This window comes from Halichoerus grypus, chromosome 2, assembly GCF_964656455.1.
Source record: "Halichoerus grypus chromosome 2, mHalGry1.hap1.1, whole genome shotgun sequence".
NCBI lineage: Eukaryota > Metazoa > Chordata > Mammalia > Carnivora > Phocidae > Halichoerus > Halichoerus grypus.
This window is the reverse complement of record NC_135713.1, coordinates 129,486,625-129,503,462: the sequence shown is the minus strand read 5'-3', so window position 1 is coordinate 129,503,462 and position 16,838 is coordinate 129,486,625. Positions and strand designations below refer to the sequence as shown.

Below are 16,838 nucleotides of genomic sequence, written 5' to 3'. Positions count from 1 at the left end.
AAATAGACTTCAGGTCAAAAACATTTAAATGTGGTATCAAACTCGAAGAAAATACTGGGGATTGAAGCCATACCACAGAATCTCCCTTATCCACAGCTAATATAAACAACAACAAAAAAGATAAAAGCTACCAAAAAAAAATTACTCTCAGTACCTCAAGTAAGATATAAGCACAAACTCTCACATAGGATTTGAAAATGGCAGCCAAGGAATGAAACAGAAGATGGTCATAATCCCTCTTCCCCCACATGATACACAGAATGAGAATGATTCATCAGAATCCTAAGAAGTCTCATTGATTTCCCCTGGAGAGATAAGTATGAGTTCAACTTGTGGAGAAATCAGGGAAAACCTGCAAGGGTGAGAGTCCCTACCCAGCAACAGAGCATCTTGTCAGAAAGCAGAACAGAGAGGACCAGTGGTGGTGAGCTCTACCAGATGGGGACAAAACAGACAGTGAAGACAGGATGATCCTCACCACAAAGGGTCAATTATCCCTAGCATTCAACAGGAAAAGAGAAGACACAAGGAATATAAGGGGAAAAGATTCTTGAACAGCAAGAGGCTGAGTTGAAGCCTCTTAACGTTCATCATGGGGAGGAGGGACCATTGCTGGACAATGATAGGGCAATTGGGGAAGTCCAATGCCAAGCATGATTCTCTGAAAGCAAAGTGCAGGCACGGTGGACTTCAGCTGAAATGGGAGCAATCATCTCAATTTCAAGATTCTCCTCTGTGAAAAGAGAATACTGCGATGACTAGATGGAGTGATCCTGAACAAACCATGCAAAGAAGAACCTGAGAACATGCAGAGCTCAGACCCTTTAATCAAAGCTGTTCAAATATCAGCTGAAGCCTTCCTTCCCTTTTCTGGGCTCAGAACATGAAGCACCTGAAATTCCTGGCTCTCAAACAGGAGCTAGGACAGGAAGACAATTCAGGCCATTTTGGAAAGGAGAAAAGGAAAATTCACCTACACCAAGTTAGTGCAAATAGAAGTTTTGGACAGAGCTGCCCATTTTAAGCAAGCAGAAGACAAGAAGAAATGTGACAGGAACTATGTAACATACTATGATTAAGCATTTTCGTAAGGCACAAAGCAGATTAGAAAAACAAAATTACTCCTTTACAAGAAAAAAGTATAGTCAAAGAAATAGAAGATAATCGCCTATGTTTTTTGAGCCAAAGAACAAACTGTTAACTATATAAATTAAAAAAGGCTAGTAGGTAGAAACAAAAGCATCAAATAAAAGGGAACACTTCTCAGCTAATGAAAAAACTGAAGACAACATAAAAACATCTTACTCAATTATAAAACCATTAAGCTAATTAGAAAGAGCAAAACAAGAGATACAGCTAGAAAAGAATTACTTAGATCAAAGCAATTAAAGAGCAAATAACAGCTCACAAGTCTAACCAAAAAAATTAATACACCGAAATAGTGAACCTATTGAAGAACTATCCAAAGATATAGTAGAAGAAAATTTCCTTAAAAATTAATGAAAAACACTATGATTCCATATCAAATGATCATACCACTTTCACTAACATTTGCATAGAATGATATACATAATTATACAGTAAAAACTGTTCAGGTATCTGGGGAAAAAACAACAAGAACTTAGCAAAGAGGAAAACGAGTATCAGGCTAGATTCAGACTTCTTCATAGCACATTCAGTGACAGAAAATAATTGGGTATCTATAAATATATGAGGGGAAAAAGTATAAATCCTCAATTATCTACCAATAGGTCAACAATCTAGCAGTGAGGAAGCACTCATGAACCCGTCCTAGAAAAAAACCCTGATGACAAAATCCAATCAACCAACAGGTGTGGTAAAAAAAAAAATAAAGAAAGAAATAATAAGGATACAGCACATACTCCCCTCATACTAGAGAGAGAACAGAAATTGTAAAATGTTAATAAATCGGTAAATGATGGCCTAAGTATACTAATCAGGTTTTAAGGTTTAAAGAAAAATAGTAACAATATTGAAAGGAGATTGGTACATGCTTGAGTGTAAAACAGTTAATGTTTTAAAATTTTTCCCACTAACTTTGTAAGGACAAAATCTCCCAATGAACAAAAATAGGCAAGCAGAAAATAATTCTCTGGGCTATGACACTTTGTTCAACATAAATTTAGTTTTTAACTCCTTGAGAGGATGTGGTTGGTATGACTGGGAATAATTAAAAGGTACTCCTACAATTTATCTAATGATATTTCCTGGCTGCTTGACAATTGGCTCCTTGAGACATCCATACTGATTATGGAGACAGTGATTAGTGATGACTGCTTTCTCAAAGTCCCAAAATAAAGTTCCACAAAGGTATAAGCATAATGACTCAGGAAGTGTACCCCAAAGCACTGTTTCCCTAACCGCTACTCAGTATGAGTTTAACTCCAGCAGGGGATTCAGAAAGCATAAGGCACTATTGTATTTCCCCAGGGAAGAACTGACTGGATTATATTTATTACAATATCAATATACTTGTTCAGAGACATATAGTTTCTATTCCCCACACTTCACCTACCACAAAACAATTACTTCTTTCAAGAAGTTACGCACTGGGGTTTATTCATAGTGCACATCAGTGGGCAGCATCAAGTAGTTTTGTAAAAGGTGATAAATTTGGATTTTAACAGACACTACTTCTTCTACAAGCAGATAAAAACATACATGGACAGAGGCATTAATCTCAAAACCTAAAGCTAAATTTGTTTGAACAATTACTCCCACTGTTCAATTTTTAAAAATGCCTTTACTGAGGTATAACTGATATACAATAAATTGCACATATTTAAAGGGTACAACATGTTTTATATATGGTATGAACTCACAAAATCATTACTACAACTACAATAATGAGTATACATCTATCACACACCCCGCCCCCGCAAAATTGCCCATTGCTTCTTTGCAATTCCTCCATCCTGCCCACCCATACACCTCTCCATCCCTTGGCAATCACTGATGTGCTAGTTGTCACAGCAGTTTGAATTATCTAGAATTATAGATAAATGAAATCATACAGTATATTTCTTTGTGTGCCTTCTTTCATTCAGCATAAATATTTTGAGGTTCATCAATATTGCATTTATCATTACTTTTTATAAATGAGAAGTATCCCATTCTAGAAATACACAACAATTTGCTTATCCATTCTCTTGTTGATAGACATTTGGGTTGTTTCCCATTTGGGGGCTATTACAAATAAAGCTGCTATGAGCCTCTGACTACAGGTCTTTGTATAGATATATACTTTCATTTATCTGGGGCAAATAACTGGGAGTGAAACAGCTAAATCATATAATAGGTGTATGTTGTCTTTCAAGACCAGAGGTTTTTTTTAAAAATCCAATTCATCAATTTCTCTTTTTCGGATGGGTGGTGGTATTCTTTGGGTGATGTATCTAATGATTTGTGCCTAACCCACATAAGGATCTTCTGTGTTCTAGATGTTTTTTTGCTCTAGATTTCACATTTAGGTCTATGATTCATTTTGACTTAATTTTTATATTTAGTGAGAGATATGGATCAAAGTTAATTTTTTTGCAGCATATGGATATCTATTTGTTCCAGCACCACTTGTTAAAAAGACTACATTGAATTACCTTTGCAACTTTGTTGATCTATGCATTTATGGGTATGTTTTGGAGTTCTCTATTTGTCTATCCTAATGCCAAACTCTCTTGATTACTATAGCTTGATAATAAATTTGAAATCATGCAGTTTCAGTCTTCCAATCCGTTCTTCTTAGAATGTGCTTTGGCTTTTCTAGGTTCTTTGCATTTTCATATAAATTTTATAATCAGTCTCTCAATTTCTCCAAAATTGTTGTGATTTTTATCAGAATTGTGTTGAATCTAATAAATTTGGGGAGAAGAGGCATCCCACGATATTGAGTCTTCCAATAGATGTACCATAGTACATGGTATAGTGTATCTTTCCATTTATTTATGTCATTAATTTTGCTTAACAATGTTTTATAGTTTTCAGTATACAAGCCTTGTACATTTTTTGTCATAATTACCCCTGAGCACTTCATAGTATTTATGGTACTGTATATGGTACTGTTTTTAAATCACTTGATCACTAGTAAAGAAATACAACTGACTTCCATACATTGGTCTTGTGTCCTGCAATCTTGCTAAACTTATTTTCTACATAGACAGTGATGTCATCTGCAAGTAAAAGTTTTACTTCTTCCTTTCCAATATCTATGACTTTCACTTTTATCGTCTTATTGACCTTGCTAGAACCAAAAACTGCAATGTTCAAAAGAAGTGGTAAGAATGACTCTTCCTTCTCTGTTCTTGATATTAGGGTAAAAGAATTCGGCCTTTCATCATTCAGTGTGATGTCAGCTATAGGCATTTTGGAAATGCCCTTTTATCACATCGAGGAAGTTCTTTTTTATTTTCTAGTTTGTTGATAGTTTGGGGGAACAGATCTTGTCAACTGTTTTTTCTGCAGCTATTTAGATGGTCATAGGATTTTTAAAAATTGTTAATATGATGTTAATATGATTTTTAATATCCTGGGATAAATACCACTTGCTTATATTATCCTTTCAAAGTACTGCTGATATACTTTGCTAAAATTCTGATAAATTTTACATCATGAGAAATATTTTCATGTTATTTTTCCTCGAAATGTCTTTTTCCCATTTGGGTATCGAGGTAATTCAACCTCACAGAGTGAGTTGGGAAGCTTTAACTTCTGTTCAGTTTTCTAGAAAAGTCTGTATACAATTGGCATTATTCCCTTCTTAAATGTTTGGTAGAATTCACCACCGAAGCCATCTGGGTCAGGATTTTTCTTTATGAGAAGGCTTATACAGATTCAATTTTTTAAATCAATATATGCATGTTTATTTATTTCTTCTTCAGTGAGCTTTCTGATTTGTGTCTTTCAAGAAATTGTCCACTTTATTTTTATTGGCTTAAAGTTTTTCATTATATTGTCTCATTATCCATTTAATATCAGTGAAATCTGTAGTGATATCATCTCTCACATTCCTGATATTGATAATTTCTGTCTTTGCTTTTCACTGATCATTGTGGGTACAAGCTTTTCAAATTTGCTGATCTTTTCAATGAAATAGCTTTCAATTTCAATGATTTTCTCACTTTTCTGTTTGGTACTTCATTTATTTTCACTTTGACTTTTATTATTTCTTTTCTTCTGCTTACTTTGGTTTAACTTGCTCTTCTAACTTTTTAATGAAGAAGCTGAGTTCACTTAGTTGAGAATTTTCTCCTTTTAACATAGACCTCAGCACCATAAGCTTCCCTCTAAGTACTCCTTTGTGGCATCCCCAAAATTTTGATACATTGTGTTTTCACTTTTATTCAGGTCAAAATGCTTTCCAATTTCCCTTTTGATTGCTTCTTTGATCTATGGGTATTAGAAATGAATTATACAATACAGAATGTATTTTGCAGGGATCTGTTATTGAATTCTGGTTTAATTCCACTGTAGAGTGAGAACACACACTGTATAATTTATGGAAACTTGGTTTATAATTCAGAAAATGATCTCTTTTGCTACATGTTCCACGTGGACTTGAAAAGAATGTACATTCTCTGCTATCGTGTAACAAGAGTATTCCATAAATGTCAAACTCATCATGTACATTGACAGTGATGTTCAAGTCTTCTCTATCTTTACTATCTACTTCTCTCAATTATTGAGAGGTGCTGAAATCTCCAGCCATAACTGTAGATTTGTCTACTTCTCCTTGCAGTTCTATCGGTTTTTACTTCTGTATTTTGAAGCCATGTTATGAAATGGGTTAACATTTAGAATTGTTGTATCTCTTTACATGATTTATCATTATGAAATAACCTTCATGCCTGATGCTACCCTTTGCTCTGAAATCTACTTTCTTTGATACTAATCAAGCCACTCCAGCTTTCTTTTGATTAGTATCAACCAGATATTTCTTTTTCCATCCTTTTGCTTTTAAACTACTAGTATCCTCTAATCTAAGTAGATTTCTTATAGGTAGCATATAATTGGATATTGGTTTTTTATCCTAACAATCTCTGCCTTTTAATTGGATGCTGAGACCATTCACATTTAAACCATTACTGATATGGTTACATTTAACTGTACCACTTTCTAGTTGTTTTCTAATTGTCCATTTATTTTCTTTACCTTATTTTGTTACTTTGAGTATGTTTTATTATACTTTGTCACCTTTTGTTGATTTATGAGTTAAGATTCTGTATTTTTAAGTGGTTGCTTTAGGGCTTAGAGTACACATCTTTAATTTATCAAAGCGTGTCTTCAAGTGACATTATGCTACTTGGCAGTATAAGAGCCTCCCAGCCTTTGGGTTGATGTTCATTTTACCATCTGATCTGCTATAAACTCCGCAGAAAATTTTAACTATTTTTGTTTAAACACCCAATTACTTCTCAAAGAGACTTAAATTCTAGGAAAAAAATTTATATATCTACCTAGATACCTTTTTGATGCTCTTCTTTCCCTTGTAGGGATTCATATTTATATCTGGTATTATTTGTCTTCTGCTTGAAGGACTGCATTTAACTTTTTTTTTTTTTGCCTTTAACATTTCTTGAAGTGCAGGTCTGCTAGTGATGAATTCTTTCATCTTTTATATGTTTAAAAAAGGCTTTATTTTGCCTTTGTTTTTGAAAGACATTTTCTTAGGTATAGAAATCTAGGACTTTTTTTTTAAATTTCAGTACTTTAAGTATGCTGTACCAGTGTCTTTCACTTGCACTGTTTCCGACAAGAAATTTTTTGTGATCCTTATCTTTTTAAACTTTGTACAAAAAGAGTCTTTTTTCTCCAGCTGCTTTTAAGATTTTCGCTGTTTATGTAGTTAGGAGCAAGTTGATCATGTTGTCCCTTGAGACAGTTTTCTCAAGGTTTCTTCTGTTTGGGATTCATTATCTTCCTAGTTCTGTCACTTTAAAGAATTCATCAAACTTGGAAAATTTCTGCCCATTATTTCCTCAAATATGTTTTTGCTACCATCCACTCCTGTGGTAACTCCAAATTACATGTATACAGTTCACCGGAAGCTTGTTGACATGCTCCCATATTTTTTAAACTTCCTTCTCTTTCATTTTGAGTAATTTCCATTGCTACATCTTCAGGTTCACTTATCTTTATATCTACAATGTCTAACCTGCCATTAATCCCATCCAGAATATATTTCACTTGTGATATTACAGTTTTCATCTCTAGAAATTCAACTTGGATTTCACATCTCTAACACTTTGAGTCTTTCCTCTAGCTTTATGGACATACAGAATATCCTTATAATAACAGTTTTAGTCTCCTGGTCTAATTCTAACATCCAGGTAGGTTCTGGATTGATTTTGGTAAGCTGGTATTTCTTCTCATTATGATCATACTCTTCTGCTTATTTGTAGAAAATGCGTGAATGATACTATTTGTTTAGGTGCCATATACTGTGAATTTTAACTTACTGAGTGTTTAGTATATTTGTATTCTCACAAATATATTGTTGAACTTTGTTCTTGGATGTTTGATCCTACTGGATGTTGCTGTTATGATTTATTCACCAGGACTAGAGCAGCATTTAGTCTGTAGCTAAGTATTCCCCACTACTGAATGCAGACCTTGCTGGGTACTCTAACCACTGCCCTGTAGATAATGTAGGGATGTCTCCACCCTGATTTGAGGGAAAGGCAGTATTTATGGGCTTGTATGTGCTCTGAGTATCATTCCAATTCTTTTGGGTGATTCTTTCTCTATTCTCATATACATTCCTCACATGCAATATGTTGACCAGCATCCCATGGAGAATTTGAGAGAGGCCCTCTGAATATATACAGCTCTCTCCTCTCCAGGAGAACTCTCATCCTGAGAACTCTAGCTATGTTGGTCTCCCCAGAAGCTCAACTTCATCTCCTCAGTTTAAGGAGTCTGCGTAGCTATAATGGAAAAACTCTCTCGAACAGAAAGCTGTGGAAATCTAGTGAAGTCCTGCTTTCAGCTATCACTGTATTTTGTTATCTGATGTTCAGTATCTTGAAAACCATTGTTTTGTATCTTTTATTCTGTTTTTCAGTTCTTTTCAGGCAAGGAGGTTCATCTGGTTCCTGCTAGTCCATCTTGGCTGGAAATATAAGTCTCAATTTCCCTTTAAGCATTATGAGTTTTGAACAAATATTTTAGAAGATCATATACATAAACAATCTCTGGGTATATGAATTCAGAGGTATAATCTGATATTTATATACCAAAAAGATGTCCCTGGGCCATATAACAAAATACAAAAATAGCAAGCCATCTCTTTCACTCGATTGCAATCATGTACCCTGTTATCATTCTCATACTGAACAAGTGACACAATACATTTCCACAGAGTGGGAATATATTACTTCCACACTGCTGTGTTTCACTTAAATAAAACTGTGATTAAGTGCATGAGTTTTGAGGTTATACCACTTGTCTTCAAACCCCTCTTTTTCCCTTTATTATCTGGGTGAATTTGAGCAAAATGCTTTACCTCTTTGTGCCTCAGTTTTTTTATCTGTTAATATGATGTTTAAAAAAATGCTATCTTTGGGTTGCAGTTATAACAACCAGTTATAAGTATTAATTCCTCTCAAGCACTTATCATAGTAAATGTTCAATAACTGTCATTTTCCTTCAATATTACATAATCTTCCTTTCCAAATTAATACTAGCAATCTAATTTTACACATATATAAATCCATAGTCTCAATACAAACATAATATATCCATTGCTGTGATCTAGCTGACACGCAATGAGTTCAGAATGGTATACCTGTCTCAGTTTCTCCACTCTCTATTCCTTGTTGTTTGCCACTCCAGAGTAACCTCTCTGGAGAACTACTTTCACGTACAGAAGTCCTTCATAATCCCTCTCCCCAGTGCCTGCTGAACAGAGGGCAGCCTCTGGACTCTGGCATTCCAGACTTCATCTATTAAGGTCCAAGTCTATTTGCCCAGCCTCATCTTCTACGCTTCTGTTTCACGAAGTGTGTCTTACAGCCTCCATGATAAATAAGCCTCCATGAACATTCAAGGGCCTCTACCATGTCTATACTTTTTTTCATCCTATTTCTTCTACTTGGAACCCCAATGCTTATCCAGTCACATAACTGGTGTGCCCTGCATAGACTGCACTGTGTGGAGGAGAAGGAACACAAAAGCAACTTCAGATAAAAATCTCTGCTCTTAACAAGCTCACCACCACGTAAGCAAGCAGTCACAACACAGTGATGAAGAGAGCTATTCTAGAGGAATGGAATGCATGACAGGTAGATAGGAGAGCATGCCTAATTTTTGCCTGAAAAGTAAACTGAGGCAGGGGGTGTGTGGTAGTCAAGGAAGTCTTCATAGAGGAACTGTTCTCTGACCTGTTTGAAGACCTTCCCCAACCTCCTCCTATTAGATTGAGCAACATGCAAGACTATTGATTAAAAGTATCTGGAGCAAAATAAACCCTACATATATATCAGTTCTACTGCAAAATGCTCAGAAATAGACCTTGTGTACAGCGAAGGCAGAGACCAAACAGACCAGTTAAATAGTAACTACTGACATTAACACTGGGATTTACAGCACAAATATGTCAAAACAACATAAGTAGGGTCTAAAAGTCCAACCGTATAACATGCAAAGTAATGCTAATGATACGTTTACCTTTCAGTTTATTTCTGTGTATTATTACCAAAAAACCTACAGAAGTTAAAACGATGAAACTTAACATTGTTCACAACTGATGCACCCTGATCTGATATAATCCCAGTAATCTGGGAATTATCTCTCTCTTCCATCAAGACAATTCTGTCCAAGAAAGCCTATCATATCTTGTTTTCATTTTCCACAACGATAGCTTATCATTCAAAGTACTTTCTCTGTACTAGACCCTGGCTAGGCACTGGATATCTCATTTAATTCTCATACCAGGAAGGTGAGCCTCTCTTAAAATATGGTATGTATTCTCAATAAGGACAGCATGAAACTTTATTTGTATGACTTAAGTAATTAACAAAATCCTTTTATTCCCCATTGGAAATTCCATTTTTGAATATTCCATTTTGAACAGCCAGCCACCATATTTACTTTTTTTTGATAAATGGGGAGTCCAGTTAAAAGAGATTAGCATCAATGATTATCATTTATTGGGTGCCAGGTATTATACTGTGTCATTTAAGTCACAAGAATAAGGGTGACACAAAAGACACATATTTTATATGCAGAAACAAGGATCAGAGAGGGCAATCACATTTCCAAGGTCATATAGGTCTTAATATTCCGTTCTGAATCTGACTATACCCTGTGTACTTAAAATATGACAAACTTCAGTTCTGATTCTGACTACACCCTGTGTACTTAAAACACAACAAATATTACTTAGTGGATGCTACCGTGTGCCAGGCACTCTGCCTCATATATATGAGCTGAACACACTGCTGCTTTTAATCTTTCCAACAATTCCATGAAGCACCTGCAGGTCCACAGGCCTTTAGCTGAAACCCTTGGATGCAGGTGCTATTTAGGAATTTATAATGTTTGGGATTTTTTGAAATACAATTGATCCTTGAACAACACAGAAGTTAGGGGCACTGACCCCCATGCAGTTGAAAATCCACATATCACTTTTGACTTCCCAAATTTAACCATTAGTAGTCTACTGTTTGACCAGAACCCTTACCAATAATATAAACAGCTGATTAACATGTATTTTTATATGTATTATATACTACATTTTTATAGTGAAGTAAGCTAAGAGAAAACAGAATATTAAAAAATCATAAGGAAGAGAAAATACAGTTACAGGACTGTAGTATATTTATTGGAAAAAAAAAAAGTCCACATATACGTGGAGCTGCAGAGTGCAAACCTGTGTTGTTCAAGGGTCAAATGTACGAGTACACATGCACATTTCATTATTATTCTTGGCTGAATCCTATATAACATTTCTTTATATTTAATTCACGTGTGTGTGCGTGTGTGTCTGCCCAGGTTCCACACCAGTTAATCTCTAATGCCTTCCAATCAGATGTTGAAATAGGAAAAGAGGAAAATATTATGGAATTACACACACATAAAATATTTTACTATTTTAAATTTTCTGTTGCAGGTTTCCCTGCCTCTAGGTAGATAAAGCAAAAACAAAGAAATGTATAAGTAAGGGCACTTAGAGCTGCAATGAATGAAAACGCTCACTGCTTTACTTCAAAGGAGTTTCAAAGGTAAAGCATCAAAGTTTAACAGGCTGCCAACACATTTGATCTTACTGCACACATCTAAACAGCAGAGCTTTAAAGCAAAGACTGAGGAATGGGAGCCCTGGCTTCTCCCAGATCAGATCAATCAATGATTGTCTCTCAAATGCAGAACTTTCCTTTCTAGAACCAAGTGTCTCCACTTCTAGTCTTAGTATTCCACCTTCCTTTTCTCTCATCCTTCCTTTCTTTCTTCCCTCTCTTCCCTTCTACTTCCCACTGTCTGCTTTTTTGCTCTTGTTTTCCTTCCCTTGTGTTCTTAATGGCATTCAAGATAAGGATGTCATCTGAGCTAGTGCCAAAAAGTAAAGTTCCCACAGATCTTTTGGTATTTCTCTGATGCCCATTTAAGGCTAAGTTTAGCTTAGAGAGTGCGAGGTTATAAAATGTTCTTAACAGTCTCACGAGTGCAGAAATATGTGTGTGTGTGTGTGTGCGCGTGCATGTGGGCGCACGTGAGTTTGACATCTGTGGTTGGTAATATTCTCTCTCTGTTCCTTCTAATTTCTTTCTCACTAAATCTTCAGGGTGCAAGAGAAAGGCAGACATTTTATTTCTATAAAACAAGTTCAGCTCTGGTACTTAACTATGGTACTTAACCATGGAGTTTAATTTAGCATAAAAGTCAATCATGATGTACCTTGTAATATCAATACAGGAATTAGTCCCAAACTGCTCTTTCTCATTATAATGAGTTATATTTTTTTTCATTCAGATTAACTGTGGGAAGACATTTCTAATTCTCCCTTAACCAGGAAGCACTCCTGAGCTCTCACATAAAGTTGTCCCTACTCCTATTACATTATTTAACACATATTATATTCTTTTTAATGTTTAAGTAGATGACCACTGCTGTTCTTTAGTTTGCTTCTCATTAACAGAGTTTATATTGTTTGTCTTTGGAGCATGAGCTCCAACTACCTAGCCTAACACTTAATAAGCACTCAAAAGATACATGAAAATTAATATTCATAAATAAATTGACCTCATTTAAAAATAAAAATTACCCTCTTATATAGTCTAACTTATGGTTTAAAAAGCAAAAAGAAATAAAATCTCCATAGCACTAGGGGGAAAACTACAGATATTTTTAAGATTTGGGAAGGCAGAAAGACTTTCTACATATAATACCAAAGGATTAAATCATAAAAAGCCTTTTTAGAGGGAAATAAACAGGATATATCAAAAGCTTTAAATTTTCACATACTCAACAGCTCAGCAGTTGCATTTCTATGCATTTCTAAGAATAAAGTCAAGGTTATAGATTTATCTACACAGATTCTTACCATGGCATTGCTAAAATACAAATAAGCCAATAAAACAAAAAGAAAATCTGGAAATGACCTTAAATATTAACTAATATACAATAATAACTATGATACAAGCAGATTTCATGTTACAGAAGGGTGGATTCCAGTAAGAATGGAAAGATCCCAATCTTCAAAAGCAATATATGTGTAGTAGAATAAAGGATTCAAAGCATATCCCCCAGAATTTTATAAAGTAATTAATTCTGACTGGAAGAATTATGAATAATTGCATATTTTTGTTTATCATATTTTTGAAACTATTTTATAATAAAGGTGTTTTTTTAAGATAAGAATATTACAATGGAAGGAATTTTTTCTGAAACGTACTGCTTATACATTTCTTGGAAGCATCAAATCCATTGTGTATAGAATCCTGCATAATATACCAGCATATTCTCTCCCCATGCTCCCCTGTATTCCTGGTCACACTAATTTGCTGTTACTTCATAGGCTAAACAAACTCACCATGTGTACTTTATAATAAATTCCAAGACCATGGAATTAGTTAATTAATACATGCATCAATTATTTCTGAACACACTTAGGTCTGGTCTACCTAATTCCCAGAATTTAGGAAAACCCTAAGTTTGCCTGCCTCCATTCTTGTCTTTGGAGAATCTAGATATGGTCTGAGTAGGCTGAATAGCTGTCCCAGTTACTTTACTTCCTGAAATAGGAAGTATTTGGGTGGATGAACAAAAATATACAGAATAACTCAAGAGCTTATAATTACACTTCAAGTTGCCAATATGCAAACCTGAGGGGTAAGATTATGGGTGCCTCCTTTTAGAGAAGTCACCATCACCTGGACAATAAAGAATGGGCTATCCATCTGCTAGATGCCTAGCTTAGGCAGAACCATAATAATACAGCATTTGAACAACCAGGATTCTGACCATGAAACCCTGCTTCACAATGGGGTAAGTGGGTGAGAACCCTGTGACTGGAGGTATTCAAGCAGAGGCTGAGTGACTCCTCCAAAAGGCTTTTAGACAGTGAGATCATGCATGAGGTTCTACAACTGGATGATTTTATGAAATTTGTCCTGAAGAGAAATCCATCCATGTTTCATTTTACACAAAGGCTTGAAAGTTTATATTTCATAGACTTTAACATTTGATCTCACCTTTTTTAAAGTAGCTTCAGATTCACAAATGGAATTTTTCTTAAAAAGGTCAATAGATTAATGCAACAATGAATCATGGAACACTACATCAAAAACTAATGATGTAATGTATGGTGATTAACATAACATAATAAAATTAAAAAAACTAATGGTGACTAACATAATAAAAAAATTTTTTTAAAAATGTCAATAGATTAAAAAGTTAATCTCCCATCTTCCTTTTTAAGGTACCATTTACGGAAAAATGTACATTTTAAATGAAATGTCACCAAATACAAAGATCTTTGAAATTCACCAAATTTATGCATTTTTAAATGAAAATCATGTTTACATGATAAAAAGTGTGTAATAATAATTTATGGATAATTTAAAAGAGTCTAGGGTATATTTCTAACAGATGGTCCTTATATAAGCCTTAAAGAAAATTCAAGGTGCCCACCCCATCCCCTCCAAATTTCTACTGATAAATAATAAGGTACATTTTAAGTGTTTGGGGAAAAAAAGCATCAGGTCTTGATACATGATGTTAATTCCATTTCTCTGTATTGTCAGGTATATATTAAGTGCAATATTTATCTTTTTTTTCAAATGCCACGTATTCTGAAAGAGAAGCCAAAAGAGCTGAGTCTCTACGTGTGCCTTGGACACAGCTGGGTTGTCTGCCTTCTACAATCAGCAGTGGCCCTAATAACTCTTTCTTTAATGCTAAGTATAAAAGGTCATTTACATATCAGCATGAGTGAGAAGAGAACTCCAAAGAGGTTCAGCTTACCCAGCACCAAGACTCAAGTTAAATACCATAATCATGCCAGCCACTCAGTTACCACTCAGTCTCTGTCTCCAGTCCGGAAACCAGTCTGCCAGAAGCCTAGATAGCTGGAAAAGCAGCCATGTTTTATCATACAACTGATCCCCAGAGGCCAATTTAAAGGAAAATTATATGTGTCCTACATCAAGGAGGAAAAACATCCCTCATTTTACAAAAGTCTTTTTTTTTTTTTTAAGAGAACAAAGAACATATATTTTTGAAACTCCATAATTGAAAAACACAATACGAACTTTAAATATTAACAGGGCATGTGAGCCTATTCACTAAGCTCAACGTAAATGAACTATTCCTTGTGTATCTGTATAAACAATGTTTCTTAAGAAAAACCATGAACTCTACTTTTACAGGGATTAGCTATTACACACTAAAATATTCAACTGAAAATATCTTCTAAAAGCGTGTAAGTTTGTATTTGCACTACAGAGTGAGAATTATTAACTTTGTTCGGAAGAAAAAAAGTTTTAGAACTTTCATCTGAAGGGTAATAATTGAAAAGATTTTTAAGAAGCAAACCCATGTTTTAAAAAATATTCTTCAGGCCAATTCATTAACTAATTAATTTTGTAATTTCTTCTGAAAACATGCTACTGTACATGTAAGATATATGTACGTCTTTATTGGATTCCCACAAATGCAGTAAGGACTAACAAATCTAATGAATGGATAACTGCTGAAGAATGCTGATGTAATGCCTGGAAGCCTCTGACTTGAAACTGCCCAATTCCTTTGCCAATTAGGAATTGACCTTGAAATCTGCTTCAGGAGGAGAGAACTACAAAGGTTACGTGACTTCCAGAAAAATGAACATCATCTCCACCAATTATAATGATGTTTGAAATTTTAAATTGAAATATTTTTCATTCTGTAGTATTTAAATAAACTTAACATTATGTAGGAAATTTGTGTTATTCCATTCTCAACAACTTACCTTTTTATGCTAACATTTCACAATTAATTTTTCTGTCGAAAACAAAAGCATCTGGTAAAGACATTTAAATTTGCCCTAAGTATAACCATAAACTCTGTCATTTGTGGAATGTATTTCAGTCCCAAGAAATCTCAGTTACCTTAGGAATAATTTAAATATCATGAGGTATATATACATACCAGTGTATGTTAAAAGGCTTCATACATCTTACTTTTCAAACTTTAAGTAGAATTCTAATTTCTCTATTTCTTCTCAGGATTTAACCCAAATATTAAGATGAAGTTCTTGTCAGGGTAATGAGTATAGTTTTTTAGATACAAGGTTTCTTTGCAATTTAAAACCTCTTTACATATATAAACCATCACCACTACTTATCTGTAATATTGCAACAGCATGGCTTCATACACTCTAACGTTTTGCAACAAAGAAAGCGCTGTACAAGTTTAGATGCTATGCCAAGCCCTGGGAAAATAAATTGAGGATGTATGTCATCATGAGTGATTATGTAATATTGCTTTCAGTTTAACCTTATTTTTACTCATACGGTTCAGTGTTAAATAGTTATCACATTTTTTAAGATTAACCATCTTTGACATGCCACCGGCACCCATTTGCTTCCAGGACACCATTAATAGTCCATTTAGCACACCGACACTGGAGATTTCCAGCAGTCTACCGATCATGAGTTTAAGTGCTACTCATATCATGGTCAATTGGTTTTATATTGGCTTGACTGACCATTTACATGGGTAAAGTAGACAATGCTGGATGCCTGCTGAGCATCCACTCCTTTTCTCCTGCCCAACAGAGCTTCCACGGGCCTCCTGAACTGAGATCACTCTGGTGGAGAAAACTGACACTCTTCAGCTGTTGTTAGTTAGGTCTCGTAATCTTACCATTCGAGTTATAGACATCATCAAAGACGAATAAAAATATAATTTCATTAGAAGAATTTTCTTTGGATAACCAAAAATTATATGTTTTTAGAACAAAAGAGACTTCTCCAAAGGGAGGTTCTCATTTCTCTTTTCTTACCTCTTTCGCACTGTGGACCAGTGAATCCATAAACACAAGCACAGCGGTTAGGTCCGATACAGCGTCCACCATTCTGACACCCATTTTCACAGACAGCTGCACACAAACACAACAAGAAGCTCATTATATAGTCCATCTCCAAGTACAGGTGACCGCTGAACATCACCAGGTTTGAACTATGCTGGTCCACTCATAAGCAGATTCTTTCCGATAAACACAGTGCAGTGCTGTAAGTGTATTTTCTCTTTCTTAGGCTCCTTAATCACATTTTCTTTTCTCTAGCTTACTTTAAGAATACAGTATATGATACATATAACATTAAAAAAAATCTATTAATCCA

The 16,838-nt window shown here is 34.8% G+C and overlaps 1 protein-coding gene across 1 annotated transcript in view; it reads right to left on the bottom strand.

The window, feature by feature from the left end:
* The window catches only part of FBN2 (fibrillin 2), a 250,342-nt gene that overhangs the window by 217,855 nt on the left and 15,649 nt on the right, over positions 1-16,838 (bottom strand). The window contains exon 5 of the mRNA XM_078067554.1: positions 16,499-16,594. Coding sequence (XP_077923680.1) covers positions 16,499-16,594 — 96 coding nt within the window. The remainder of the gene's footprint in view (positions 1-16,498; positions 16,595-16,838) is intronic.